Source organism: Tachyglossus aculeatus, chromosome 13 (genome assembly GCF_015852505.1).
Source record: "Tachyglossus aculeatus isolate mTacAcu1 chromosome 13, mTacAcu1.pri, whole genome shotgun sequence".
Lineage (NCBI taxonomy): Eukaryota > Metazoa > Chordata > Mammalia > Monotremata > Tachyglossidae > Tachyglossus > Tachyglossus aculeatus.
The window spans coordinates 990,509-1,017,856 of record NC_052078.1 but is presented as its reverse complement, the minus strand read 5'-3'; the positions used below and the strand labels follow the sequence as shown (position 1 = coordinate 1,017,856).

The following is a 27,348-nucleotide window of genomic DNA, read 5'->3' as shown; positions in this document are numbered from 1 at the left end:
GCTAACTCCAGCCTGCTTCTTCATCCTCCTCATTGTTGTCCTCCAGACTTTGAGATCACTGTAGGCAGGGGACGGGCCTACCAACTCCGTCGTGGTATACCCTTCCAAGCGCTTAGTGCAGTGCTCTGCACACAGTAAGCGCTCAGTAAATACGACTGAATGAGTTCGTCCAGAGGACTTGTTAACTAGCTGCTCGGTCCCACGTCGGCGGTTTTGTGTGTGGGAGGGCAAGGCTGTCCTCTAGCGTTTTCCCAGAACAAATGCTGACTGGGCCAGGTTCACATGGGACAGGCAATCAATCAGTAGTATTTTTTAAATGGTATTTCTTAAGCGTCTACTACATGCCAGGCACTGTATTAAGCACAGGGGCAGTTACAAAATGACCAGGTAAGACACATTCCCTGTCCCACACGGAGCTCACAGTCTTAATCCCCATTTTACAGATTCATTCGTTGAATCGTATTTATTGAGTACTTACTGTTTGCAGAGCACTGTACTGGGCGCTTGGAAAGTACAGTCAGATGAGGTGACTGAGCCAGGATGATTACAAGTGTACAGTTGTATCTGCCCCAGCCCTTACTTCACTGCCTGGTACATACTAAGTGCTTAAGAGAAGTAGCATGGCTTAATGGAAAGAACACGGGCTTTGGAGTCAGAGGTCATGGGTTCGAATCCCAGCTCCGCCACATCAATCAATCAATTGTATTTATTGAGCGCTTACTGTGTGCAGAGCACTGTACTAAGCGCTTGGGAAGTACAAGTTGGCAACATATAGAGACAGTCCCTACCCAACATTGGGCTCACAGTCTAAAAGGGGGGAGACAGAGAACAAAACCAAACATACTAACAAAATAAAATAAATAGAATAGATATGTACAAGTAAAATAAGTAAATAAATAAATAGAGTAATATTGTCTGCTGTGTGACCTTGGGCAAGTCACATAACTTCTCAGAGCCTCAGTGACCTCATCTGTAAAATGGGGATGAAGACTGTGAGCCCCAGGTGGGACAACCTGAGAAGCAGCATGGCTCAGTGGAAAGAGCACGGGCTTTGGAGTCAGAGGTCATGGGTTCGAATCCCGGCTCCGGCAATTGTCAGCTGTGTGACTTTGGGCAAGTCACTTAACTTCTCTGTGCCTCAGTTACCTCATCTGTAAAATGGGGATTAAGACTGTGAGCCCCACGTGGGACAACCTGATCACCTCGTAACCTCTCCAGCGCTTAGAACAGTGCTTTGCACTGAGTAAGCGCTTAATAAATGCCATCATTATTATTATTATTATCACCTTGTATCCCCCAGCGCTTAGAACAGTGCTTTGCACATAGTAAGCGCTTAACAAATGCCATCATTATTATTATTATTATTATTAAATACGAATGAATGAATAAATGAATGAATGAATGAAGAAACTTTCGGAGAGGTAAATACGGTAAGGCGGCCGGAGGGACCACGCTCCCTCCTCCTCGGCGGCAGAGGGCGCTGTGGGAAGAGTTTAGCGCGTTGGCTCCGCTCTCTCCTTTTCCTCGTTCGCCGCCTCCTGCTTCAGAAGGGGAAGTGACGTCATCGCGGGAGGCTCAGGGCCGGCGGTCCTCCCGTTGCCTAGGTTACGCGGCGGAGGGAGAAGCGGCTTGGGGTAGGCCCCGGCGGTGGAGATGGAGATGATGGAGGTGGGTGGGGGTGACCAGGCGACACGAGGGCATTGCGTGTGTGTGTGTGTGTGTCCTATCACACTGGCAGCCCCTCTGATGGGTGCAGAACGCTGTATTGGACCCCGAGTGCAGAGCACTGTACTGGACGCTGGGTGCAGAGCGTTGTACTGTGTTCCTTCTGAGTGTACAGGGCTGCCTTGGGAGGCTGCTGTGTGCAGGGCGCTGAACTAAGGTTTGGGGAGAGCCCACTGTTGGGCAGGGACTGTCTCTATATGTTGCCAATTTGTACTTCCCAAGCGCTTAGTGCAGTGCTCTGCAGACAGTAAGCGCTCAGTAAATACGATTGATGATGATAAAAGACCCAATCCCCGCCCTCAATAATAATGGCATTTGTGAAGCGAGCCCACTGTTGGGTAGGGACTGTCTCTATATGTTGCCAACTTGTACTTCCCAAGCGCTTAGTACAGTGCTCTGCACACAGTAAGCGCTCAATAAATACGATTGATTGATGTGTGAAGCACTGTTCTAAGCGCTGGGGTGGATTCAAGGTGATCAGGTTGTCCCACGTGGGGCCCACCGTCTTAATCCCCATTTTACAGATGAGGGAACTGAGGCCCAGAGTAGTTAAGTGACTTGACCAAAGTCACACAGCTGACAAGCGGCGGAGCCGGGATTAGAACCCACGACCTCTGACCCCCAAGCCCGGCCTCTCTCCACCGAGCCACGCTGTTTCTCAAGGAGCTAATGGGGCTATAGACACTGAAATGATTTAGAGGTAGGAGAAGCAAGGGAATGGAAAGACAAACAGGTGGGCAGCTCAGATGTTAGTATGTTTGGTTTTGTTCTCTGTCTCCCCCTTTTAGACTGTGAGCCCACTGTTGGGTAGGGACTGTCTCTATATGTTGCCAGCTTGTACTTCCCAAGCGCTTAGTACAGTGCTCTGCACACAGTAAGCGCTCAATAAATACGATTGATGATGATGATGATGATGATAAAGTGTTCGAGCCCAGGAACCGGCACGTACAAAAGCGCGTAGGGAGAGAGGGACAGGGAGAGAAGAACATTATTCAAGGAAGACCCCCCGGGGGAGGGGAGAGCCGGGGTCCGGCAGGTTGGAAGCGGGCAGGAGATCCAGGCTGGTGGCAGGGTGAGAAACGTGGGCAGCAAGGGAAAGGGAGAGGGGTCACCCCCCCGGCAGGGGCGACGGGGGCGGAGAAGGGGGCTCTATCCCTACCCAGTACGAGGAAACCGTCTCCCCCCCACCCCATCAAGTCCCGCGGCCGCCCCTGCACCCCCGGCCCGGCGATCAGTCAGTCAATCAATCAGTCAGTGGTGTCCACTAAGCGCTTACTTGGTGCAGAGCACCGTACTAACTGTGTGGGAGAGTCCAATATAACAGAGGTGATAGACACACTCCCTGCCCACAGCGAGTTCCCAGTCTAGCGCCTGGTACAGTGCTTTCCACACAGTAAACGCTCAATAAATATGATTAAAAGAGTGAATGAATCCGTTGCAGGCAGAGGCCGGACAGGAAATGGACCGGGCCTTCGTGGCAGAGGTGGCGGCCGCCCTGGTCAGAGAATTCCTCAGCCGGAAGGTAATTCCCAACCCAGCCCCTTCCCGGCCCCTCCTCCCCGTCTCTCCATCCTCCCTGTCTGCTGATGGACGGCCGGAGGGCTGGCCGGCTCTCCTGGTTTCCTTCTCCATCATCTTCTCCCCCACAACCCTGGCAGGGCTTGCAGATGACCGCCGCAACCCTGGACCAGGAGCTTCCACGGTCAGCCAGAGCCATCCGCACCCGGCAGGAGCTGCGCAGGGTCTTACACCTGGAGGCCGCCTACCGCCGGGACAAGGTAGGAACTTGGATGCCACCACCAATGCAGACACCGACGTGGGCCTCTGGCCGTGCTAACTGGCTGCTCTCTGATTGGACCTTTCTCCTCTTGCCTTCTCCTCTCCCTTAATGTCTCCCTCCCTTGGCCTCTCCTTACACCGCCCTTTCTCCCCTTCTCTGTCTCTGCTCGTCTCCATCCACCCCCTTCCCATGTCCTCCCACTCTCTCCCTCTCCTCCCACTCTTCTCTCACTCTCCTTCACTTCATCCCATTCCCCTCATCGCCCCACTCTTCCCCACTCCACCCCACTCTCTCCTGTTCTCCCTGACTTCCTCCCATCCCTCCCACACTCTCTGTTCTCCTACCTGTCCCCACCACTGTCCCCGGCTCCTCCCTACTCTCCCCCACTTTCCCCCACTTCCAGGCAAAGGGCAGCCCCCTGAAAACAAGCCTGGAGCTCATCACTCTCCACTGCCTGTCCGGCATGGGTCTCCCCATGGAGGTTCCCAGCGGAGCTGCCTCAGCCACCGTAGCCGAGGACGTGACCCTGCAGCAGCAGCAGCAGGAGGGGCAGCAGCTACAGGAGCGGCGTCGCTGGAGTCCAGACAGCACACGGGGTCCCGTGCCTGACCTTCCAGCTGAGGGCTGCAGGGTCACTCCCAATACGGGAGGACCACCCAGGTACCCGTGGCTCCCCACTTCTCCCCCCTGACCCCGGCCGGGCCAACAGTGGCAGGACAGCCAACCCACTCCGGCTGACTGCCCCTAGGGCCCCAGAGACATGGGACGTGGATGGGCTCAGTGTGGTACCAAACTGGCTCAGTGTAGATGCCGGGTTGGCTCAGTATGGATCCAACAGGGATGTGGGGGGGCAGATGGAAGGGATGGGAGGGACTGCCTGATGGGGTAAAGGGGTGGCTGGTGGAAGTAGGGTTGTGTGGAGCAAACAGTTCAGCGATCCCCCTCCCCTAAAGTACCTTCATCTCCAGCAGCCCCAGTAATCCTAACGAAGAAGCCAACGGCCAGAGGTCACTGACCGGGTCCCAGCTACTGCCGAGCCAGACCCTGACCCTCGGGAGCTCTTCGCTTCCCACCCAGCTGGGCTGTGTGAAGCTGCCGGACCCTGGCCCGGAGGCGAGGAGGAGGGCGAGTGAGAAACTCCGCCTGAAGCCGGGTCTGGTTGCCCGAGGAATGATGGCCGGTCCCATCGCCTGCTCCCCAGAGGTGGGGTAAGGGGTGGGGTGGGATGGGCCCAGTGGGCCGTGTGGGCAGGGCCATCAGGAGATGCTGCTCTGGTCAGGCCTCAGCTCTGGGGGTGGGGTGGGGGTGGTGGTGGTGGTGGGTGGGTGTGTTTGTGTGTGTGTGTGTGTGTGTGTGTGTGTGTGTATAAATGGAAAGGCATGTGAGGGTGAGTGGGTGGATGTGCAGATTGGCATGTGAGCAGGTGTGTGTGTGTGAGCTGGTATGAAAGGACTGGTGTGAGCATGAGCAGGTGTGTGTGTATGTGTTCATTCATTCTTTCAATCAATCATATTGAGCGCTTACTGTGTACAGAGGACTGTACTAAGCACTTGGGAAGTACAACTTGGCAACATATAGAGACGGTCCCTACCCAACAGCAGGCTCACAGTCTAGAAGGGGAAGACAGACAACAAAACAAAACATATTAACAAAATAAAATAAATAGAATAAATGTGTACAAATAAAATAAATAAATAGAGTAATGAATATGTACAAACATATATACATATATACAGGTGGTGTGGGGAGGGGAAGGAGGTAAGGCGGGGCGATGGGGAGAGGGAGGAGGGGGAGAGGAAGGAGGGGGCTCAGTCTGGAAGGCCTCCTGGAGGAGGTGAGCTCTCAGTAGGGCTTTGAAGGGAGGAAGAGAGCTAGTGTGGCGGATGGGCAGAGGGAGGGCATTCCAGGCCAGGGGGATGACATGGGCTGGGGGTCGACGGCGGGACAGGCGAGAATGAGGCACAGTGAGGAGATTAACGGCAGAGGAGTGGAGGGTGCGGGCTGGGCTGGAGAAGGAGAGAAGGGAGAGGAGGTAGGAGGGGGCGAGGGGATGGACAGCCTTGAAGTCGAGGGTGAGGAGTTTTTGCCTGATGCGTAGGTTGATTGGTAGCCACTGGAGATTTTTGAGGAGGGGGAGTAACATGCCCAGAGCGTGTGTTAGCAGACGGATGTGAGCAGGAGAGGGCAAGTGCATGTGAGCAGAATGATTGGGTATATGTGGGCATGAGTGGGCGGATGGGAGGGTGAGCTAGTGTGTGAGCAGACGAGTGTGTGAGTGAACATGTGTGTGTGAGTGAGTGTGTGTGTGAGAGAGAGAGAGAAAGACCGTGTGGCGCAGGGCCCCCTGGAGGGCTGTAGCAGTTACAGGGGTCTCCTCTTTTGTGCCTCTTCTAGGACTCTGCCAAGAAACGTGTCTGGAGACGCCCACCCCACCCTCCCAGCCCCTTGCATAGTGGAGACCGGGAGCCCCGCCCACCCAGTCCTCTCCCCGCGCCCTTCGGCCATCGCCGAGAAAGCCCCACGGGGTCCGCCCCACCCCTAGGGCCCCTCATGTCCAGGAGCCTCTCTCCAATGGGCTCTGCCCGGGGTCTGCCCCACAGCACCGGACAGGACAGCCGCTCCCGGGACCCCTCCTGGGACCCCTCCGTACTCCCGGCCCTCAGACCTCTGGAGAGGGAGAGGACCAGGCCCGGCCTCATGCCGGAAAGCTGGGGGGGGCCTGGACTACGACGCAGAGGAGAGGCCGGGGGGCCCCACGTCCGGCGGCCCACTCGTGGCCACCACTCATGGGAGTGACCGCTGCCAGACTGCACCCAGGTAAGGCCCCGGGGCGATTAATCTTCACTCCATTCTCCAGTCAGCAGTATGTACTCAATCCATCAGTGGTATTTATTGAGCTGTTACTATGTGCAGAGCACTGTGCTAAGTGCTTGGGAGAATACAGTGCAACAGAATCAATAGATACGCTCCCTGCCCATAACAAGCTTCCACTCTAGAGGGGGAGAAAGACATTAACAGGAATGAATAATTTATAATATGTAATTTAAAGGTACGTACATTAGTGCTGTGGGGTTGGAGTTGGGGCGAAAGTCAAATGTTCACAAAGAACACAGATCCAAGTGCACAGGTGATGCAGAAGGGAGAGCAGGTCAGGCAAAAGAGGGCATAATTTTGCAGGCGAAGCATTGTACTGAGCGCTCGAGACTGTGCCGTAGTTAGTAAACTCAACCACACCCTTTGAGAAGCTCACAGTCTACCCTGTCCAGAGCTTGGGAGACACCAACAGATTTAGCGGACTCGATCTGTGCTCTCCAGGGGCTTGCAGTCCAGCAGTGGAGAGAGACACAAAAATCAGTTACAGAGAGAAGGAAGTAATGGAGTATCAATGAGAAGCACTCAGTGGCGTGCTCAGTGGAAAGAGCACAGGTTTGGGAGTCCGTGGTCATGGGTTCAAATCCTGGCTCTGCCAATTGTCAGCTGTGTGACCTTGGGCAAGTCACATAACTTCTCTGTGCCTCAGTTACCTCATCTGTAAAATGGGGATGAAGACTGTGAGCCCCCCGTGGGACAACTTGATCACCTTGTATCCTCCCCAGTGCTTAGAACAGTGCTTTGCACATAGTAAGCACTTAACAAATGCTATCATTAGTATTATTATAATGTGGGGCTCACAGTCTCAATCTCCATTTTACAGATGAAGTAACTGAGGCCCAGAGAAGTGAGGAGATTTGCCCAATGTCACACAGCAGACAAGTGACCGGGCCGGGATTAGAATCCATGACCTTCTGACTCCCAGGCCCATGCTCTATCCACTAGGCCATGCTGCTTATCAATCAATCAATCAATCAATCGTATTTTTTGAGCGCTTACTGTGTGCAGAGCACTGTACTAAGTGCTTGGGAAGTACAAGTTGGCAACGTATAGAGACGGTCCCTACCCACCAGCGGGCTCACAGTCTAGAAGGGGGAGACAGAGAACAAAACCAAACATATTAACAAAATAAAATAAATAGAATAGATATGTACAAGTAAAATAAATAAGTAAATAGAGTGATAAATATGTACAAACATATATACATATATACAGGTGCTGTGGGGAAGGGAAGGAGGTAAGGTGGGGGGGATGGAGAGGGGGAGGAGGGGGAGAGGAAGGAGGGGCTTTTCCTATCCCAGCTTGATGATTGCTTCAGCCTCCTTGCTGACCTCTTAACCTCCCGTCTCTCCCCACCCCAGTCCATACTTCACTCTGCTGCCCAGATTTTATTTTTCTACATTTTATTTTTATATTTTATATTGTTATTAATATAATTCAATAATATATTATTTATATATGTTATTATATATAATATATACAATATATAATATATATGATATATAATAATATATAATATATATTACATTACATTATACATATACTATTTATATAATATAAAATATTAATATTTTTATATTGATATAAGAACATTGTATTTTTCTACAAAACCATTCAGTCCATGTTTCCCCACTCCTCAAGAATCTCCAGTGGTTGCCCATCCACCTCTGCATGAAATAGAAATTCCTTCCATAGGTGTTGAAGCACTCTATCACCTTGTGTTGCTACTGTCATACTACAACTCACTTTGTTCCTCTAAAGCCAACCTACTCTCTGTACCTCCATCTCATTTATGTTGCCGCCGACCTCTCGCCCACGTCCGGCCTCTTGCCTGGAATGCCCACCCTCTTCGTAGCTCTAGACTGTAAGATCCTCGAGGTTAGGGAATGTGACTGTTTATTGTATTGTACTCTCCCAAGCGCTTAGTACAGTGCTCTGCACACAGTAAGTGCTCAATAAATACGATTGAATGAAGGAATATCCAACTGACAATCACCCCCTCCCCACCTTCAAAGCTTCATTAAATGCAAATTTCCTCCAAGAGGCCTTCCCTGACTAAGCCCTCATTTCCACTTCTCCCACTCCCTTCTGTGTTGCCTTTGCACTCAGTTTCACATCCTTTATTCAGCCCTCTCTCCACCCCACAGCTTTTATGTACTGCTCATATCTGTAATTTATTTAGTGTTAATGACTGTATCCTCTTCTAAAGGTCGTGGGGAGGGAACATGTCTACCAACCCTGTTATATTGTACTCTTCCAAATGCTTAGTAGAGTGCCCTGCCCACACTTAGTGCTCAATAAATAAGCTCGTTGTGGGAAGGGAATGTGTCTGTTCATTCAGTCCTATTTATTTAGCACGTATTGTATGCAGAGCACTGTATTAAGCGCTTGGGAAAATACGATTAAACAATAAACAGTGATATTCCCTGCCCACAATGAGTTCACAGTCTTGAAGGGGGAAGACAGACATCTATATAAATAAGTAAAATTACAGATATATAATAATTTTATATATATATACAGAGCCAAGTACTTAGTACAGTTCTCAAGCGCTTAGTACAGTTTTCAAGCGCTTAGTATAGTGCTCGGCACACAGTATTTATTTTATTAATATGTTTTGTTTTGTTGCCTGTCTCCCCCTTCTAGACTGTGAGCCCGTTGTTGGGTAGGGACCGTCTCCATATGTTGCCAACTTGTACTTCCCAAGCGCTTAGTCCAGTGCTCTGCACACAGTAAGCGCTCAATAAATACGATTGAATGAATTGAATGAATGAACAGTAAGCACTCAATAAATACGATTGAATGAATATCTATCTATCTAAGTGCTTAGGGGAGGGGGGAAGAGCAAAGGGAGCAATTCAGGGCAACGCAGAGGGGAGTGGGAAATGAGGAAAAGTGGGACTCAGTCAGGGAAGGCATTTCGGAGGAGATGTATCTTCACTAAGGCCTTGAAGGGTGGGAGAGTTCCCTCCCAAGTTCTTAACACTCTGTCTCCCCCTTTTAGACTGTGAGCCCAATGTTGGGTAGGGACTGTCTCTATATGTTGCCAATTTGTACTTCCCAAGCGCTTAGTACAGTGCTCTGCACATAGTAAGCGCTCAATAAATACAATTGATGATGATGATGATGACTGAATGAATGAATGATAATAATTGTGGCATTTGTTGAGCATTACCTACGTGCCCTGTATTGAGCGCTGGGTTAGTTAGAAGATAATCTGGCCCTACAGAGTCGCGGTTCGTGACGGGACTCCCAGCCTAAGGAATCGCAGGGCTCAGAGTGTCCGGCTTGGGGTAGCAGGCGAGAGGGGGCCGGGTGTGAATCAATCAATCAATCAATCGTATTTATTGAGCGCTTACTGTGTGCAGAGCACCGTACTAAGTGCTTGGGAAGTACAAGTTGGCAACATATAGAGACAGTCCCTACCCAACAGTGGGCTCACAGTCTAAAAGGGGGAGACAGAGAACAAAACCAAACATACTAACAAAATAAAATTAATAGATATGTAATAAAATGAATAGATATGTGAATGCCGAGTCCATGGAGAGGAGAGGGCCCGGGAGGCCGCAGGAGCGGCAGCGGCCGCTGGGGGGCGCCGTCTCCCCGCAGATAAGGCGACGGGGGTTCCCACTGTGTGCAGAGCGCTGGGCTCGTAACTTGTTGTGTGCAGAGTGTGGTCCCGGGTGCCCGCTGTGTGCAGCAGGGCACACGCTGCTGGCAGAGCCTAGTCCTGGGACCCCGTTTTGGGCAGAACGCTACGCCGCTAGCTTGTTGTGTGAAGAGCATGGTCCTGGGTGCCCACTGATGGGGGAGAAGCACTGTGCTAGGCGCCCTTCGGGGTGTGCAGCGCTTTGCCCGGTGCCTGTTGTGGGCCCCGGGCTCTGTAATACTCTCCATCTGTCGGACAGTTGAAGCCCCAGGCTGCCATTGGAAGAGACGAGTTACTTATACAGCTTTTTGTCTCTGTCTCCCCTGCTGGACCGCAAGCCCCGGGAGAGCTGGGATCGAGTCCGCTAAGTCTGTTGGATTCTCCCAAGCTCTGGACATGGTAGACTGTGAGCTTCTTGAAGGGCGCCGTCTGGGAGGCAGGGCTGCGCTGTTTTGGAATGTACTCTCCCAAGAGCTTAGTACAGTGCTCTGCACACAGTAGGCACTCAATAGATACCACTGGTTGAGTTTACTAACTACCGCGCAGTCCCAAACTCTCAGTACAATGCTTTGCCTGCAGGATTATGCCCTCTTTTTCCTGACCTGCTCTCCCTTCTGCATCACCTGTGCACTTGGATCAGTGTTCTTTGAACATTTGTCTCCCTAGCCTTCTCCCCAACTCGTTCCCTTCCCTTTCCCTCCTCCCCTTACTCTTTTTTCCCCTCCTTCCTCTCCTTTTTCCTCCCTTTCCTCCTTCCTTCCTTCCTCCTTCCTTCCGTTTTCCCTTCCTCCTTCCTTCCTTTCTTTCCTTCCTTCTTTCGTTCCTTCCTCCTTTCTTTCCTCCCTTCTTTCCTTCCTTCCTTCCTCATTCATTCATTCAATCGTATTTATTGAGCGCTTACTGTGTGCAGAGCACTGTAGTAAGCGCTTGGGAAGTACAAATTGGCAACATATAGAGACGGTCCCTACTCAACAACGGGCTCACAGTCTACCTTCCTTTCTTTCTTTCTTTCCTTCCTTCCTGACTTGCTACCCTTCTTCCTCTCCTCCCCTTCCCTGCTGTCCGCTCCTCTCCCCTCCGCCTCATAGTCTTCCCAACAGAAGATCCCCAGACCCAGCGGACTCGGCGGCGGGTCCCACCCTCCCTGGACAAGGACAAGGTGGTGTCAGGGCTGGCCGTGAGCCCCTTCCTCCTTCCCCCTTCTCGGGCGGGCTTCTGTGGTGGGGCCCGCCGCCTCATTTCCTTCCCTTCACCATGCGGGGCGGCCCGGCCCGGGCCGGCCCTGCCCTGGCTCACCGTGGGCCAGGCGCCAGTTGCGGAGCATTTTGCTGCTTTCCTCGGGGAACCCTGAGGTCTGTAGTTGGCGGGGCGAGAGCGTCCTCCCCGACACGGGGCTTCGTGGCACGCCTGAATGAATGAGTGAAGAAGAAGAATAATAATGATGGCTTTTGTTAAGCGCTTACTATGTGCATAGCACTGTTCTAAGTGCTGGGGAGGATACAAGGTGACCAGCTTGTCCCACGTGGGGCTCACAGTCTTAAACCCCATTTTGCAGATGAGGTAACTGAGGCACAGAGAAGTGAGGTGACTTGCCCAATGTCACCCAGCTGACAAGCGGTGGAGTTGGGATTAGAACCCACGACCTCTGACTCCCAAGCCCGTGCTCTTTCCACTAAGCCACGCTGCTTCAATAAAATAATAATTATGGCATTTGTTAAGCGCTTACTATGTGCAAAGCACTGTTCTAAGCGCTGGGGTTGATACAAGGTAATCAGGTTGTCCCACGTGGGGCTCACAGTCTTAATCCCCATTTTGCAGATGAGGTAACTGAGGCACAGAGAAGTGAGGTGACTTGCCCAAAGTCACCCAGCTGACAAGCGGTGGAGTTGGGATTAGAACCCACGACCTCTGACTCCCAAGCCCGTGCCGTTTCCACCAAGCCACACTGCTTCTCTGAGTGAATGAGTCGGGAGCCCCAGGTTCAAGTCCCACCTGTACCCGGCCCTGCTGCGTGATCCTCGAAGAGTCAGTTAGCCTCTTTGGGTTTCAGTGCTCCCCGCCTCCCTCCTCCCAGGGTGTGATGAGAATTCCAGTCTCGAGCCATTCCCGGGCCTGTTCCCTGACCCCGAGCTGGAGAAGAAGGGCTGTGGAGAGGGTGGAAGGAAACGAGGGCTAGGCCTTGCCCTGGCTGAGGTTGCGCTGGGCCGGATCCGCGCCGGGCCGGGTTTCCTCTGGACAGAAATTGGGGCCCGGGCGCCATGCCCGCCGGGACTCCCCGAGGGGGCTCACTGCTGCAATCCGGCAATCGATTACTAATCATTTTAGGAGCGTGCTGTACTAGCCACCTGCTGCATGCAGAACGCCGTACCGGCCACCCCCCATTGGCAGAGCGACATATTGGCTTCCCGCTGGGTGCGGAAGGCTGTACTGGGTGCCCCTTGTAGGCAGAGCACTGTACTGGGTGCCCCCTGTTTGCAGAGCAATATACTGGCTTCCCGCTGTGCCTGGAATGCTGTACTGAGCGCCCGTTGTGGGACGATAATAATTATGGTATTTGTTATAGTATTTGTTAAGCGCTTACTAGGTGCTAGGCATTGTTCCAAACTCTGGGATAGATATGAGATCATAGGATTGGACACGGTCCCTGTCCCATATAGGACTCTCAATCTCCATCCCCATTTTCCAGATGAGGTAACAGGCCCAGAGAATAATAATAATAATGGCATTTGTTAAGCGCTTACGATGTACCAGGCACTGTAAGTGAAGCAATTTGCCCAAGGTCCCACGGCAGATAAATAGCAGTCGGGATTGGAACCCAGGACCTTCTGACCCCCAGATCCGTGCTCTGTTTATTTGGCCATGCTGTCCTGGGCGCCTCCTGTTTGCAGAGCGCTGTACTGGCTTCCACTATGTGCGGGATGCTCTACTGGATGAGCGGGCAGCCTGGCAGGACGCATCAGGAAAGAGAGTTGGTGATGATGGTGGTCGTATTTGGTAAGCGCTTACTATGTGTGCCAAGCACTGTTCTCAGCGCTGGGGTAGATACAAGGTATTCACGTTGTCCCACGTGGTGCTCACAGACTTAATCCCCATTTTACAGATGAGGTCACTGAGGCCCAGAGAAGCTAAGTGACTTACCCACGGTCACACAGCTGACAGGTGGCAGAGCCGGGATTAGAACCCACGACCTCTGACTCCCAAACCCTTGCTCTTTCCACTAAGCCACGTTCGGGGTGTGACAAAGATTGCGCTTCCAGCTAGCCATTGTCCGGACTTGTCCGGAGGGTGGGGGACCCTTGGGGCCTCCCCAATGGCTTTAGCAGAAGGAGGTGCCCCGGCCCCCCTCCCTGTCCTTGGCAGTTACGTCGGTTCGCCTCAGCCCCCTCCCCGCTTCCCCCATCGCCCTCGGCCCCTCTGGGCCCACCCCCCAACACCCCCATTCCGTCCAGGGGGGCCTGAACGGGCCCGGGGTGAGGGGCTCAGCAAGCCAGCGCCCTTGGGTTGGGGGAGCAGGGAGCCAGGAGCCCGGCCCCCAGCCAACGAGTCCCCAGCGTGTCCCTAGCTTGTCCTCACCGTGTCCCAGCCTGTCCTGACGAGGCCCCGGAGATCCGGGAACGCATCCTGAAGGGAAATGGTTTCTCCAACCGGCGGCTTTGATGGCCGTGGCCGCCCCACCTCCTCCCCTTCCCCCTTCTCCTCTTCCTCCTCCTCCAGAGCCAGAGCCCTGTCTCCAAACACCAGCCTCATTTAAGGCGTTTTTGGATGCTTAGTACAGTGCTTTGCACACAGTTAGCGCTCAGTAAATACGATTGACCGACTGGCTGACTGTGCCAAGCACTGGGACGAGCGCGAGTACGCAGTCATTACCCCGGGCACCGTCCCTGTCTCCTGTCCTCATCCTTGGGCGGAGGAGACTCCAGCCCAGAGAGGTTGAGTGACTTGCCCACTCAGCCCAGCCCCCGGTCTTCCGACTCCCATCCCTGCGCTCTTACCATCAGGCCGCACTGCCTGCCTCCAGTTGAGATGGGCGGAAGGGAAGCCCGACAGTGTGTCTGCGGGCCTCTTGTGCCAGCTTATGAGGTAATTGCCTCGTGGCCTTCCCACGCCTGACTCCCAGCAGCAGGAGAGGGCACTAGTCAGTGTGAGCCATGGTGGGTCAAGGTGGGCGAGAAGGATGAGAGAGGAGGGAGGTTTGCTCTTCCTTCTTCTGTTGTGGACCTGTTGGCACCTCAGCAACCCCCCCCAACCACCCCTTACCACCCTCCTCCACGCATCTTCCTGGCCGTGACAGAGACGACCCCACTGTACCTCAGTCTCGTCTATCGCACCCCCAACCCCTCACCCACGTCCTGCCTCTGGCCTGGAACGCCCTTCCTCCTCTAATCCGACAGACAATGACTCCCCGCAACCCCCCCTTCAAAGCTCATTTGAAGGCCCATCTCCTCCAAGAGGCCTTCCCTGACTAAGCCCTCTTTTCCTCTTCTCCCATTCCCTTCTGCATCGCTCTGACTTGCTGCCTTTATTCATCCCCGTCCCATCCCCACAGCACTTATGCACGTGTCATTTATTTAATTTATATTAATGTCTGTCCCCCTGTCTAGACTGTGAGCCCGTTGTGGGCAGGGAATGGGTCGGTTTATATTGTACTCTCCCAAGCACTTAGTACAGTGCTCTGCACACAGTAAGCATTCAATAAATACAGTTGAATGAATGAATGAATGAATGAAAGGAAAGGCCCTAGTTCAGTGTGGGGGCTGTTTAAATGGTATTTGTTAAGTGCTTACTTGTGTTCCATGTGCTCTTCTTAGTGCTGGAATAGACGCAAGGTAATCAGGTTGGACCCAGTCCCAATCCCACATGGGGCTCACAGTTGTAATCCCCATTTTACAGGTGAGGTAACTGAGGCACAGAGAAATGAAGTGACTTGCCCAAGGTCTCACAGTAGACAAGTGACAGTGATGGGATTAGCACCCAGGTCCTTCTGACTCCCAGGCTCTTGCTCTATCATCTAGGCCATGCTGCTTCTGTGGGCAGCTCAGTGTGGCTTCTTTCGCCATTCCCGTTCGGGACCAGGATGACGTGACCGAGGGGAAGATTGGGGGTCCTGAGAGGGAGAGACAGTGAGGGTGACCCCACAAGCCAGCACCAGGCAGGGGCTTCAGCTCTTGGTTCTTGTAGCATCTTGCCCACCTTGTCAAGGACTTCTTCAGGGAAGCTTGGCAACGCTCCTCCTGTTTTTCTTACTAATTTTTATGGTATTTGCTAAGCACTTACTGTGTGCCAGGTAGCGTACTAAGCATAAATTAATGAGGTTGGACACGGTCCCTGTCCCACACGAGGCTCACAGTCTTACGGGACAGGAGCGCATGTATTGAATCCCCATTTTGCAGTTGAGTAGACTAAGGCCCGGAGAAGTGACTTGCCCAAGCAGCCAGTCAGTCGTATTTATTGAGCGCTTACTGTGTGCAGAGCACTGTGCTAAGCGCTTGGCAGAGTAAAAGGTCACACAGCGGGCAAGTGTCGAAGCGGGATTAGAACCCAGGTTCTCTGGTTTCCAGGCCCGGCCTCTCTCCATTTGGCCACACAGCTTTTCCCCCGGAAGACCTTGTAGCAGCGGGTCAGACCCACCAGACTGAGCGGGTCACACCTCCCACCACACCAAACCCACCCTCACACCTCTCCCGGACCTCGCCTCACTGGCCACCATCGCTGACTCCACGGGGCTGGGACCCAGACCAGATCCTGGGGTTCGAGTCCTCGCTTTGCCCCTGGCCTGCTGGGTGACCTCGGGAAAGTCGCTCAACCTCTCTGGGGGGGCCTTTTCCTCCTCTGTAAAATGAGGAGAAGGTAACCACTTATCCTCCCTCTCACACCCGGAGCCCTGGGCAGGACCGGGACCGAACCTGAAGTGACTCTCTTGTATATGCTACAGGGCTGGGCACATAGCATGTAATGTTGTGATTAGGAGGATCTTTCTCTCCCCAAATTGTTACCCCCACCTTCCTTCTCCCCCAACCCAATCTCCTCAACTCAGCCTCCCCCCTCTCCAACAACTGACCCTCCCTCTCCTCCTGGGAGGGTCAGGAAAGGGAGGGTCTGAGGGTGGGTTGGGGGTCTTTCTCCTTGTCTTGCTAGCTTGGGTCATTGATCCTTTTTTCCAGAAACCCTGCATTCTGTGGTCCTCTTTTGGCTTGTTTATTTGTCTATTTGCGTGACGAGGGGAGGGGATAGCCGACCTTTTTAACTCTGTACCATTTGCTCTACAAAGGCGATTATAAAAGAAACAATGAGAGCATTTTCTCACAATGTTCACCATTAAATATATCCTTTAGATATTTGATTTATAGGAAACGGAGAACAAAGCATTACAGCAGGCTTCTCAATAATTCAAAATTCTCTGAACATGGAAATCCCGTGATGGAGAGTAGGTCAGCCTGTAGCCGGCCTGAGCCGTGAAACGTCCTCCTGGTCCCTTTCCCCATCCCCTCGCCCCCCCCACCCAACCCCTCTCCCTCCCATCCTCTTCTCACCCCTTCCCCAACCCCATTCCCTCCCCCAAACTATCTCCTCTACCTCCTTCCACCTTCACCGTTTCCCTGGCCATTTCCCCACTGTCTCCTCTCCCACTCCATCCCCTCCTCCCCCTCTTTATCTTGCCTCCCTCCCCTCCCTCTTCTCCTAACCCACCACAGCCTCCACCCTGGGGTTCTGGATTCTAGGGGAGTGGTCAGCGTCACTTTTCGGACCAGAGTTTGGGGGGAGTTCCCCTTCCACCCCTGGCCCAATGTAAATGGGGTACCGATTGGGGTGGTGCTCCCAGTTTGGGATAGTGAAATGGTTCTATCCACCTTCCACATCGAACCCCCATTCTCTTGGGCCTTGCAGCCTCCCTCCACCCCTCCCCAGGGTAGTGGGGGGCTTGTCTTCCCCTTCCCTCCTGCTGCTTTAATTCCTATCTTGCTGTTGGCCCTGGTTTCTGGTCTGCTGTACCTCACTCCACCCTGTTGACTCCTCTGTCCCGGCTCCCCCATTCTCTTTCTCCATCTCAGCTCACCCCCACCCCCTCCCACACACCTGCAGGGCCTCCCTGGGGCAAGATGGAGAACCCTTTCCGGAACAAGGAACTGGGAAGCGAGTCTGACGGGCCACACCTGCAGGGTAGTTGCTCTCCCTCCCAACCCTCCCCACCTTGCTTAGGTTTCCCAAGCATCCAGTGGTGTGCTCTGCACAGAATGGGCACCCAGTAGAGTCGCCTTCACATGGTAAGTGGTCAGTACAGCCCTCTGCACACAGCAGTTGTTCAGGAAAGCACTGCAGCCAGTAATGGAACTGCACCTCACAGATGCCCAGCACTGTGCTCTGCACACAGCAGACGGCCAGTACAGTGACCTCCCCGTGGCAGGCGCCCAGCACAGAGCCCTGTACCTGGTAGGTGCCCAACGAATATTGCTGACATGGGAGCAGGTTGAACAGTGAACCCTATGAGTTGGCTTGCTGGCTGGGCTGTGTGACTTCATTCATTCAATCATTCATTTGTATTTGCTGAGCACTTACTGTGTGCAAAGCACTGTACTCAGCGCTTGGGAGAGTATAACAATAAACAGACACATTCCCTGCCTGCAACGAGCTTACAGTGTAGAATAAGTTTACAGTTTGACATTTCCTTCTCCTGTTTCCTTCTCCAGGAGCCACCTGCCCCGGGCTGACAGTGCCAGCAGTCTCCTGGCACTCGGTAAGTGACTACTCCTGTCTCCCGATGAGATTTTTGGCCATTGAACATTGGCCAAGCCTCTCACTGGCACTCCTGTCCCCGGACCTGGACTCTCCCTGCCCTGGGGGCTGCAGTTCCCAGAAGCTCTGCGGGGAGCCACAGGGTGCTGCGAAAGGGTCAGGTGCTTCACGTACTCTGTCGGGTGATGGGGAGATGGGGGGAAATGGGGAGGCGGGAGAAGGAGAAGGCCGGCGGGTCTTAAGACACAATGAATGAGTGGTAGGCCAGATCAGAGGAAGGAATGAGGGGCCTGACCAATCTCCAGAGGCCCATAGCCCCAAGCCCGAAGGTGTCGACATTCAGAGGGGGACGTGGCAACAGGACACTGTGTGGCCGGCTGAAACGATACCACCCAAGGCAAGCAGGGCAGAGGAGACACTTTAAAGGGCACCAGTAAGCAAAGCCCCAATGGTCCCCTCGCTGTCTCCTGCCTGAGAACCCAAAGTCCCCTGGCACCTTGGCTGCAATCCAAGCCTGAGCATCTCTGAGCTGGAGTGGGTTCCGGAGGGGGTCGGGAGATGAGGAGGCTTAAATGAGAAAGGCACCTGGCATTTCAGCCGGTCACCAGGTCGGCTTGGCCTCTTGCGTGCACTTCTCTGTCAGCAACATCTTCGGCGAGCAGGGAGGCTGCTGTGGGTGTGTGCATGTGTGTCTCTGTGGAGGCCCTGTACCCCCAGTTGGCCCCCGATGAGGGATTCTGCCAGCTTCCCAAGGGGTGGCCTTCCCCTAGGGAGAAACCGAGGCCCAGAGCGGTTGAGTGACTCACCCCAGGTCACCCAGCAGGCCAGAGCAGAGGTCGAATTTGAACCCAAGTCTTCTACCCCTCCCCCACCAGTTCAGGCCTCGTTTTTGCCTTCTACCTCAGTGTTTTTCCGTGTCGCTGGAGTGGAGGGTGGAAGGCAAAGCCACAGTCCACAAACCAAGCTGGACCTCCTCGGTGCCTCCAAACCAGTTTGGCTGAAGAATCCTGCCAGCCCCCTCCCCCGCCCCACCCACCCCCATCTCCCCAGTGTCTGCCCACAGCTCTCCGATCAGGCCGAGCACTCGGGCCACCACGGAAATGGAAACCTGAAGCCGGATTGCCACCAGGGTGGCTGATCTCCCGGTGGAGAGGGTGGAGGGCTGGAGGGATCCAAAGCCCAGGGTCCTAGTCTGTGCTGTTCCCCGGCCTGCTGAATGATCTCAGGGAAGTCGCTGTACTTCTCTGGGTCTCCGCCGTACAGTGGATGCGAGACCCCTCTCTCTGTGTTAGTCCCTCAGCCTTGGGGTGGGACCAGAGGAGGGGATGGGGGGCTGCGTCTGAGCCGATTCTCCTGGGTCCGAGTCAGTGCTTGTAGAACACGCGCACCCTCACCCTCGTCACCGCCACCATCCTACCCGCCGAAGGGGCCGGGAACCAGGAGGTCGGGGTCCCTGCATGTCTGGTATCCACGGGCACTCTTCCCCGGCCCCTCAAGGACCCCCAGGACCCCCCAACTTCCTGGCATCTCCCACCGCCGCCACTGTAAGGGGAGGGGGTGACCGGCGGCGCCCAGCACCTGCCTTGGCAGGAGTTGGCCCCCGGAACCGGGCGCTCCGTGGGCTCTGGGCGTTCCTGCGCCTGATTAGATAAAGCAGCCATCCCGGCCTGTGTGGGGAGGGGTTCAGTGAAGGGAGGGTCCAGGGTTGGGCAAGCGAAGGGCCAGGCGCTCCCTCCCCCGGACTCCTCCCTCCGGAACGGAAACATCCCAGGAATCCAGCCGCATGGGAGCTCTGGCTGTGGCTGCCGGAGAGTCGAACGAGCACCGGCTTCCTGGGAAGTACTCCGGCCAGAGTGCCGAGCTGCGGGTCCCCCATCCCTATCCCTCCTTCTCTCACGTCCCTGAGGGGAGCTGCTGACGGGTGGGGACCAGGCTGGGCAAGGGGCAGGGTGGAGCTGGAAACCGGGGCTTGGGAGCAGGTGCCCCGAGTTCCACCTGCTCTTTTCTGGGTCTGAGAGGTAGGGGAGGGACTCCTGGCGACATTCCCCTCCACCAGGCCTGGAAACCTTCCCAGTCAGTCAGTCGGATTTATCGAGCCCTTACTGTGTACGGAGTGCTGTACTAAGCCAAGTTCTTCTGACTCTCAGGCCAGTGCTGTATAATAATAATAATGGTGGCATTTATTAAGCACTTACTACGTGCAAAGCACTGTTCTAAGCACTGGAGAGGTTACAGGGTGATCAGGTTGTCCCACAGGGGGCTCACAGTCTTAATCCCCATTTTACAGATGAGGGAACTGAGGCACAGAGAAGTTATGTGACTTGCCCAAAGTCACACAGCTGACAATTGGCCGAGCCAGGATTTGAACCCATGAACTCTGACTCCAAAGCCCGGGCTCTTTCCACTGAGCCACGCTGCTTCTCTAGATGGGTGCAGTGATGTATCTACTAGGCCATGCTGCTTCTCTAGATGGGTGGAGTGATGATCTCACTTGGGGGGCTGGTGGTCTCTAGACTGTTAGCTCGTTGTGGGCAGGGTATGTGTTTGACTCCCAAGCCCATGCTCTATCCACTAGGCCACACTGCCCAACAACAGCACCAGGCCAGATCACCAGGCCTGTAGCCTCCAGCCACGCCCCACAACCACCGGCAGGAAAGAAGTGTTGTGTAATGGATAGAGCATGGGGCTGGGAGTCAAGAGGTCATGGGTTCTGATCCCTACTCCACCACTTGTCTGCTGTGTGGCCTTGGGCAAGTCGTTTCACTTCTCTGTGCCTCGGTTCCCTCATCTGTAAACTAAGGGTTGAGACTGTGAATGCCACATGGGACAGGGGTTGTGTCCAACCCAATTTACTCCTACCACCCCAGCGCTTAGTACAGTATCGGCGTATCGTAAGCGCTTAACAAATACAAAAATTATTATGAATTATTATTACTGTTATTACAGGCCCACCTAAGGGCCCAGGGCTGGCTGGGAGACACCCAAGAACAACAGACTTCTGTGGAGTGAATGCCAGTTTGCCCCCGACTTCCTTTCCAGATCAGATCCAGAGCCCTGGGTTTGAGTGACCCTGGCCCACTGCCCCTCGGGCCAGGGTCGCAACCTCTGTGGGCCTCTGTTTCCTCTTCTGGACCCCAGGGGTGAGATCGGTGCTCTCCCCAGCTCTTAGCCTGGAAGCCCAGAGGGGACAGGGCCTGGGCCCCATCTGATTCCCCTGCACCTGCCCCAGGGCTCGGGCACAGAGTAAGCACATTCATCGATACCAGGACGACCATCGTCGTCATGGTTCTGGTGCTTGGAAATCATCCTTAGGAGCCCAGGGCTGCTTGGTTTGCCCCATCAAAGGTGGACAAGCAGCCTTGTCTTACGGCCCGACTTTTGCCTTGTAGAGGATGTGGGGGATGAGTTTACAGAGGCGGAAGCGATCCGGCCCAAGGTCCCGCCCCCACGGAAGCTGCAGACGGAAGCCAGAGCCATCGACTTTTCCCTGGCCAAAGTAAGAACCAGGGAGAGGGAACTTGGGGTTTTTAATGTTGGTCACTCAGAGCCAGCAGAGGTGCCACCACTGTCTTTCATTCAGTTTCTTCCAGGGAAAACTTCAAATCGCCTCCATCCAATTCCATTGATAATCAGTGTTTTCACCTGGGTTCTAATCCCCACTCTGCCACTCATCTGCTGTTTGACTTTGAGAAAGTCACTTCACTTCTTGGTGCCTCAGTTACCTGATCTATAAAATGGGGATTAAGACTGTGAGTCACATGTAGGACAGGGACTCTGTCCAACCTGATTTGCATGTATCCACCCCAGCACTTAGTATAGTGCCTGGCACAAAAGGAACTCCTTAGCAGATACCACAATGATTAGTATTATTATTACTTTGGCTAGCTAGCCTCCTGGGAAATTCTCCACCCCTGGATGGGACACGGGGATTAAATGTGGCCACTGGCAGCCATCTGGAAGGGTCAGGAAAGGGCTTTGGATCTAAGTTCGTTCCACACTGCCCCAGGGTCCCTGGGCCTGAGGCCGAGCACACTCGGTGGGGTGTCAGAGGGATTCCACTACCTCGACAACAGTCTGGTCATGGGTACACCAGTAAGCCACAGAATAGGAAAGCGAAGGAGGTCTGTGGATGGTGAGCGTTTCCGAGCTGGCACCAGGACGCAGGTGTAGAAAGTGGTTGATGGAGCCAGGGTTGCGCCCATCGTACCAGAGGATGATGATGATATTGTTAATAATAATGATGGTATTCATTAAGTGCTTACTATGTGTCAAGCACTGCTCTAAGCTCTGGGGTGGGTACAAGCTAGTCAGGTTAAACACAGTCCATGTCCCACATGGGGCTCACAGCATTAATCCGTATTTTACAGCTGAGGTGACTGAGCCACAGAGAAGTTAAGTGACTTGCCCAAGGTCACACAACCGACAAGTGGCAGAGTCAGGATTAGAACTCAGGTCCTTCTGACTCTCAGGCCCATGGTCTATCCACTAGACCATGCTGCCAGAGCTGGGGATTGGTGACATCACTTAGTGGGCGTCCCTGAGACTGGGGGTGGGGCTGGGACAGATAGATGGTGCCCTGAGGCAGTGCCACCCTCCCTGGCCTGTGGCCAGATGGCACGCTGTTCTGATTCTGGCAGTGATTGGGCACGGACCTTCCCTTGGGCAGGAGCTGAAGAGCCTCCTGTTTGGATCCAGCCTGGCCGGGTTCAGGGCAGAGTGGACACTGCAGGGCTTCACATTCAGCGATGACCCCCCGCTGCGCTATGGCATCATGCAGAACAAGGTGCGTCCCCCCTGCTGATCCCAGGGCACCGACTCCCCGGGGGCCTGAGTGGTTCTTGTCTCAGCGTGTCGGATTGCGACTTCCTGCCAGGAGAGATGAGGCTACTCTGCCCAGGTGGGCCACGTCTCCATTCCCGCGGCCCCTTCCCCTCACTGGACATGCCGCTCAGAGGGCTGTCACCATGTGTCCATGCATGGGGAGGGAGGCAAGGCAGAACGGGGACGCAGAGCTGGGAGAGAAAGAGTGAGAAGGCAGAGCAGAGAGGCCTTGTGTTTCTTGAACACTTGCTGTGTGAAGAATACCCTGCTAAGCACTTAGGAGAATCCAGTAGACCAAGTAGACACTTCCCTTTGCTCTCGAGGAGCTCTCAAGGTATAGCAGGGAAGACAGATCCTGGACAAATACGAAGGTAGGAAAATGGATCTGTATCTGAGGGTGAGCGTAAGCGTGTTCAGAAAGCTGTGTGCACATAACTGCCCAGGTGGCATACAGTATTTGGGGTGGAAGTTTGAGCAAGGGGGATAAAATCTGGGGAGGGGGCTCATCCAACCCTGGGTGACATGCTGTGTTCCCCGCAGGGGGGACCGTGCGGTGTTTTGGCCGCTGTGCAGGCCTGCGTCCTGCAGAAGCTCCTGTTCAGAGATGGTGGCAGTGGAAGCCCCAGAACCCGGTAAGCCCTCGCCCCAACTGCACGCTTCCCCCCCCCGCCCCCCAACCGTGCCCGTGTTGGAGGAGCTGCCCTACCATTGGGGCAGTGGCGGGAGGGAAGGGTCCAACACTCCAGCCCTGAGGCCGCTGGCTGGGTCCCGGCCAAAGGCCCTTGCCCACAGGTGCGCCAGGTGTCTGAACCGCTGCTGCTGCCATCGTGTTTCCCAAGGACTTATCCAGCCCCACCTGGGCGGCTCCCACCCCGTGCCTCTGGCCAGCCTCTCTGCCTCTCTCACTTCTGAGGCCCTTTGAACTGCTGCCCGTGTTGGGAGCAGCGTGAGAGGAAGCTCTGGATCATTTCCTCCCCATCGGGACAGAACATTTAGCGTGGTTGTTCCGGAAGGGCAGCCGGGCCCGTGGAGCGGAGGCCTCTGCACCAGCCAGTATTCATTCATTCATTCAGCCATATTTACACTTATTGTGTGCAGAGCACTGTACTAAGCGCTTGGGAGAGTTTAGTAGAACAATAAAGAGACACATTCCCTGCCCACAATAAGCTTACAGTCTAGAGGCAGTAGTGAGAGAGGCAGCAGAGTCTTGAGAAGCAGCGTGGCTCAGTGGAAAGAGCATGGGCTTTGGAGTCAGAGGTCATGGGTTTGAATCCCAGCTCTGCCACGTGTCTGCTGTGTGACCTTGGGCAAGTCACTTAACTTCTCTGAGCCAGTTACCTCATCTGTAAAAAGGGGGATTAAGACTGTGAGCCCCACATGGGACAACTTGATCACATTGTATCCCCCCCAGCGCTTAGAACAGTGCTTTGCACATAGTAAGCGCTTAATAAATGCCATCATCATCATCATCATTATTATTATTATTAGAGGGGGAGATAGACATTAATATAAATAAATAAATGACAGAGGGACATAAGTGTTGTGGGGTTGGGAGGGGGAATGAATAAAGGGAGCAAGTCAGGGTGACACAAAAGGGAGAGGGAGAAGAGGAAGGGCTTAGTCAGGAAAGGCCTGCTTGCCCTTGGCCCAAGACCCCCAGCTCAGACCACTTTGCACCCAACCCCTTGCCTCTGCCCCATGCATGGCTCCCACCCCCAGTGTTTTGGCCCCAGAGGTCCCCTCCCTCAACCTCACCCCAGTCGTGCCTGGAGACAGGTCGGGGGGCATGTGAGCTTCAGGCTGTCGAGCTCTCTGAGTGGCTGAGGCACCCGGGAATCCCCACAGCACTGTGGTTTCTCGGAACTCACAATTCAGACCGACCCAGGCACTGTGGGCACTCACAGGGCATCTGGGTTGCTCTCTCTTAGGCCCAGTGGGGGTCCAGTGCTTGGGGAGGGGGTCTCCCAGAAAAGGTAGGCTGGTGGCTAGGTTCTGGGCTTGGTTACCACTTGGCTGTGAAGAGAGCAGGGTTTCTGCTTGGTTCTGGGGGGTTTAGCATGTTCCCTCCTATCAGGCAGGAGGACAGGGACCCTGTCTCCTCCTCCTTCTGGCCCTCTCTCAGTGCCCAGCACAGAGAGAGACAGACAAACAGACAGACGTGTGTGTGTGTTTGTGTGTGTGTGTGTGCCCTGTCTCTCCAGCAGACTGGCAGCCTCTTGTGGGTCTCTATCTCCTCCATCCTCCGTCTCTCCCCAGGTCTGTATCTCCTCCGTCCTCCGTCTATCCTGGGGCACCCAGCACGGTGTATGTCCTCTCCTCCCATCAGACTGGAAGCCCCTTGAGCACTAGAACCATGTCTCCCCCTCCTCCTGCCTCTCCCCAGCCCCAGCATGATTAGGAGAAGGCAAGGAGAGAAAGCCTCTCACAATCCCCTAGCATTGGCTTGGTGTCTCACAGCCGAGCTGTTGGGCTCAACCCACAAGGAAAGTCTTTCCTGGAAAATTCCACCAGGCCCCCGAGACTGGCGTGGGTAGGGACATCTTCCCTTCCCCCCACACCAGGACCCAGCTCGACCCCGTCATCCCGGCTGCCCTGGCTGGGTCCTGCCTCCTGGTCCTCCCAGAAACCCCGGGTCCTCACCGCCTGTCCATCTGAGTCAGGCCTGAAGCTGGCAGCATTGCTCTGCCTTACTCAGACATGGCACTTCCAGGACCATGACCTTCCTAAGCGGGAATCGGTGCCAGCGGCAGTGCGCCTGCAGCTCTGGAAGTCCCAGAAGCCTGAGGAATCCCTGGCAGCCTGTGCTAGCCCCTGTGGCCTTTGGAAGGCCTCAAGGCCTCTGGAAATCCCGGTAGCCCCCAGAAGCTCTGGCAACCCCGGCGGCCCACACCAAACTGCCTTTCCTGGCAGGGCCTGTTTCTCGGACTGTGCGAGCACTTGAACTCTCTTCCTGGCCCCAGAGAGAACAAGCAAATATTGATGCTTGGTTCTCTTCCTCTCTAATCAACTCCATCAGCCCGCCCTCCCGCCGGTCCGTCCTCCCCACCGTTCTCTTCGGGCGGCAGTGACTGAGTGGGCTTTCCTCCGGGAATCTGCCCCAAGGTCCCGGAGCTCTCGGGAAGCGGCAGGGCTTGTTGTCGCCTCCTCAGGCTTAAGGAAGCAGCATGGCCTAGTGGTTAGAGCACAGGCCTGGGAGTCAGAAGCCTGGGACCTAGTCCTGGCCTTACCACTTGTCTACCATGTGATCTTGGGGTCAAGTCACTTCTCTGTGCCTTAGTTACCTCAGCTGTAAAATGGGGTTGAAGACTGTGAGCCCCATGTTGGGCAGGGACTGTGTCCAACCTGATTAGCCACCGTGTCCACCCCAGTGCTTAGAAAAGTGCCTGGCCCATAATAAGTGCTAAACAAATACCATTTAAAAAAGAAAAAAGGGTGGGATATTCCCGGGTTTCAGGGTTTCAGAGTTTCAGTTCTCCCCCCAGAAATTCCCATCCTTTTTGTGGCCACTGATGTGGCTACCTCCCTAACATAAATCCATCCAGGAATTTGATGGGCCCACCTGCCCATACCGCTCAGAGGGCTGCCATCATGTGCCCATGCAGGGGAAGGGGCAAAGAGGGAGCAAGGCAGAACAGGGACACCGAGCCAGGAGAGAAAGAGTGAGATGGCTGGGGCAGAGAAGAATTATATTCCTTAAGCATTTGCTGTGTGCAGAACAATGTATTAAGCACTTGGGAGTGTCCAGTAGACTTAGTAGAGGCGATCCCTTGCCCTCGAGGAGTTTCAGCCCAACAGGGGAGATAGACCCTGTATAGTTAAGAAGGTAGGAAAAGGGATCTCTAGCTGAGTGACAGCGTTGGTTCAGGAAGTGCTCCAGGAAGCTGGAAGCTGGTAGACACGTTCCCTGCCCAGAAGTAGCTTATAATAATAATGATGGCATTTATTAAGCGCTTACTATGTGCAAAGCACTGTTCTAAGTGCTGGGAAGGTTACAAGGTGATCTGGTTGTCCCACGGGGGGCTCACAGTCTTAATCCCCATTTTACAGGTGAGGTTACTGAGGCCCAGAGAAGTTAAGTGACTTGCCCAAAGTCACACAGCTGACAGGTGGCGGAGCCGGGATTTGAACCCATGACCTCTGACTCCAAAGCCCGGGCTCTTTCCACTGAGCCACACTGATGATAGTCTAGAGAGGAAGACAGACATTAAAATAAATTATGGATATGTACATAAGTGCTGTGGGGCTGAGGGTGGAGTAAATATCATGTGCTTAAAGGGGACAGATTCAAGTGCCTAGGTAATGCAGAAGGGTGTGGGAGAAGAACAAATGAGGACTTAATCAGGGAAGGTCTCTTGGAGGAGATGTGATTTTAATAAGTCTTTGAAGGTGGGGAGCGTGGTGGTCTGTCGGTTATGGAAGGGAGGAAGTTCTAGGTCAGAAGGAGGATGTGGAAAAGGGGTCGGCGATGTGATAGATGAGACCGAGTTACAGTGAGCATGCTGGCCCTAGAGGAGTGAAGTTTGCAGGCTGGGCTGAAGTAGGAAATCAGCAGGGGATGAGCAGACAGTGCTTTAAAGCCATCAGTCAGTCAGTCAGTCATATTTATTGAGCACTTGCTGTGTGCAGAGGGCTTAACTAAGTACTTGGGAGAGTACAATATAACAGAGTTGGTAGACAAATTCCCTGCCCACAAGGAGCTTAGAGTCTAGAGGGGAGGCAGACATTAATATGAATGAATAAATTAAGGATATGTTCATAAGTGCTGCGGAGC

The 27,348-nt window shown here is 54.2% G+C and overlaps 1 protein-coding gene across 1 annotated transcript in view; it reads left to right on the top strand.

The window, feature by feature from the left end:
• The first annotated feature begins 1,587 nt into the window (after window positions 1–1,587).
• Window positions 1,588–27,348, top strand: part of MINDY4 (MINDY lysine 48 deubiquitinase 4) — a 41,863-nt gene continuing 16,102 nt past the window's right edge. The window contains 11 exon segments of the mRNA XM_038755731.1: window positions 1,588–1,668; window positions 3,167–3,247; window positions 3,384–3,503; window positions 3,909–4,165; window positions 4,474–4,708; window positions 5,900–6,214; window positions 6,216–6,322; window positions 17,711–17,757; window positions 21,146–21,252; window positions 22,423–22,539; window positions 23,118–23,209. Of these exon segments, the coding sequence (XP_038611659.1) occupies window positions 1,654–1,668; window positions 3,167–3,247; window positions 3,384–3,503; window positions 3,909–4,165; window positions 4,474–4,708; window positions 5,900–6,214; window positions 6,216–6,322; window positions 17,711–17,757; window positions 21,146–21,252; window positions 22,423–22,539; window positions 23,118–23,209 (1,493 nt within the window). The 5' untranslated portion in view covers window positions 1,588–1,653.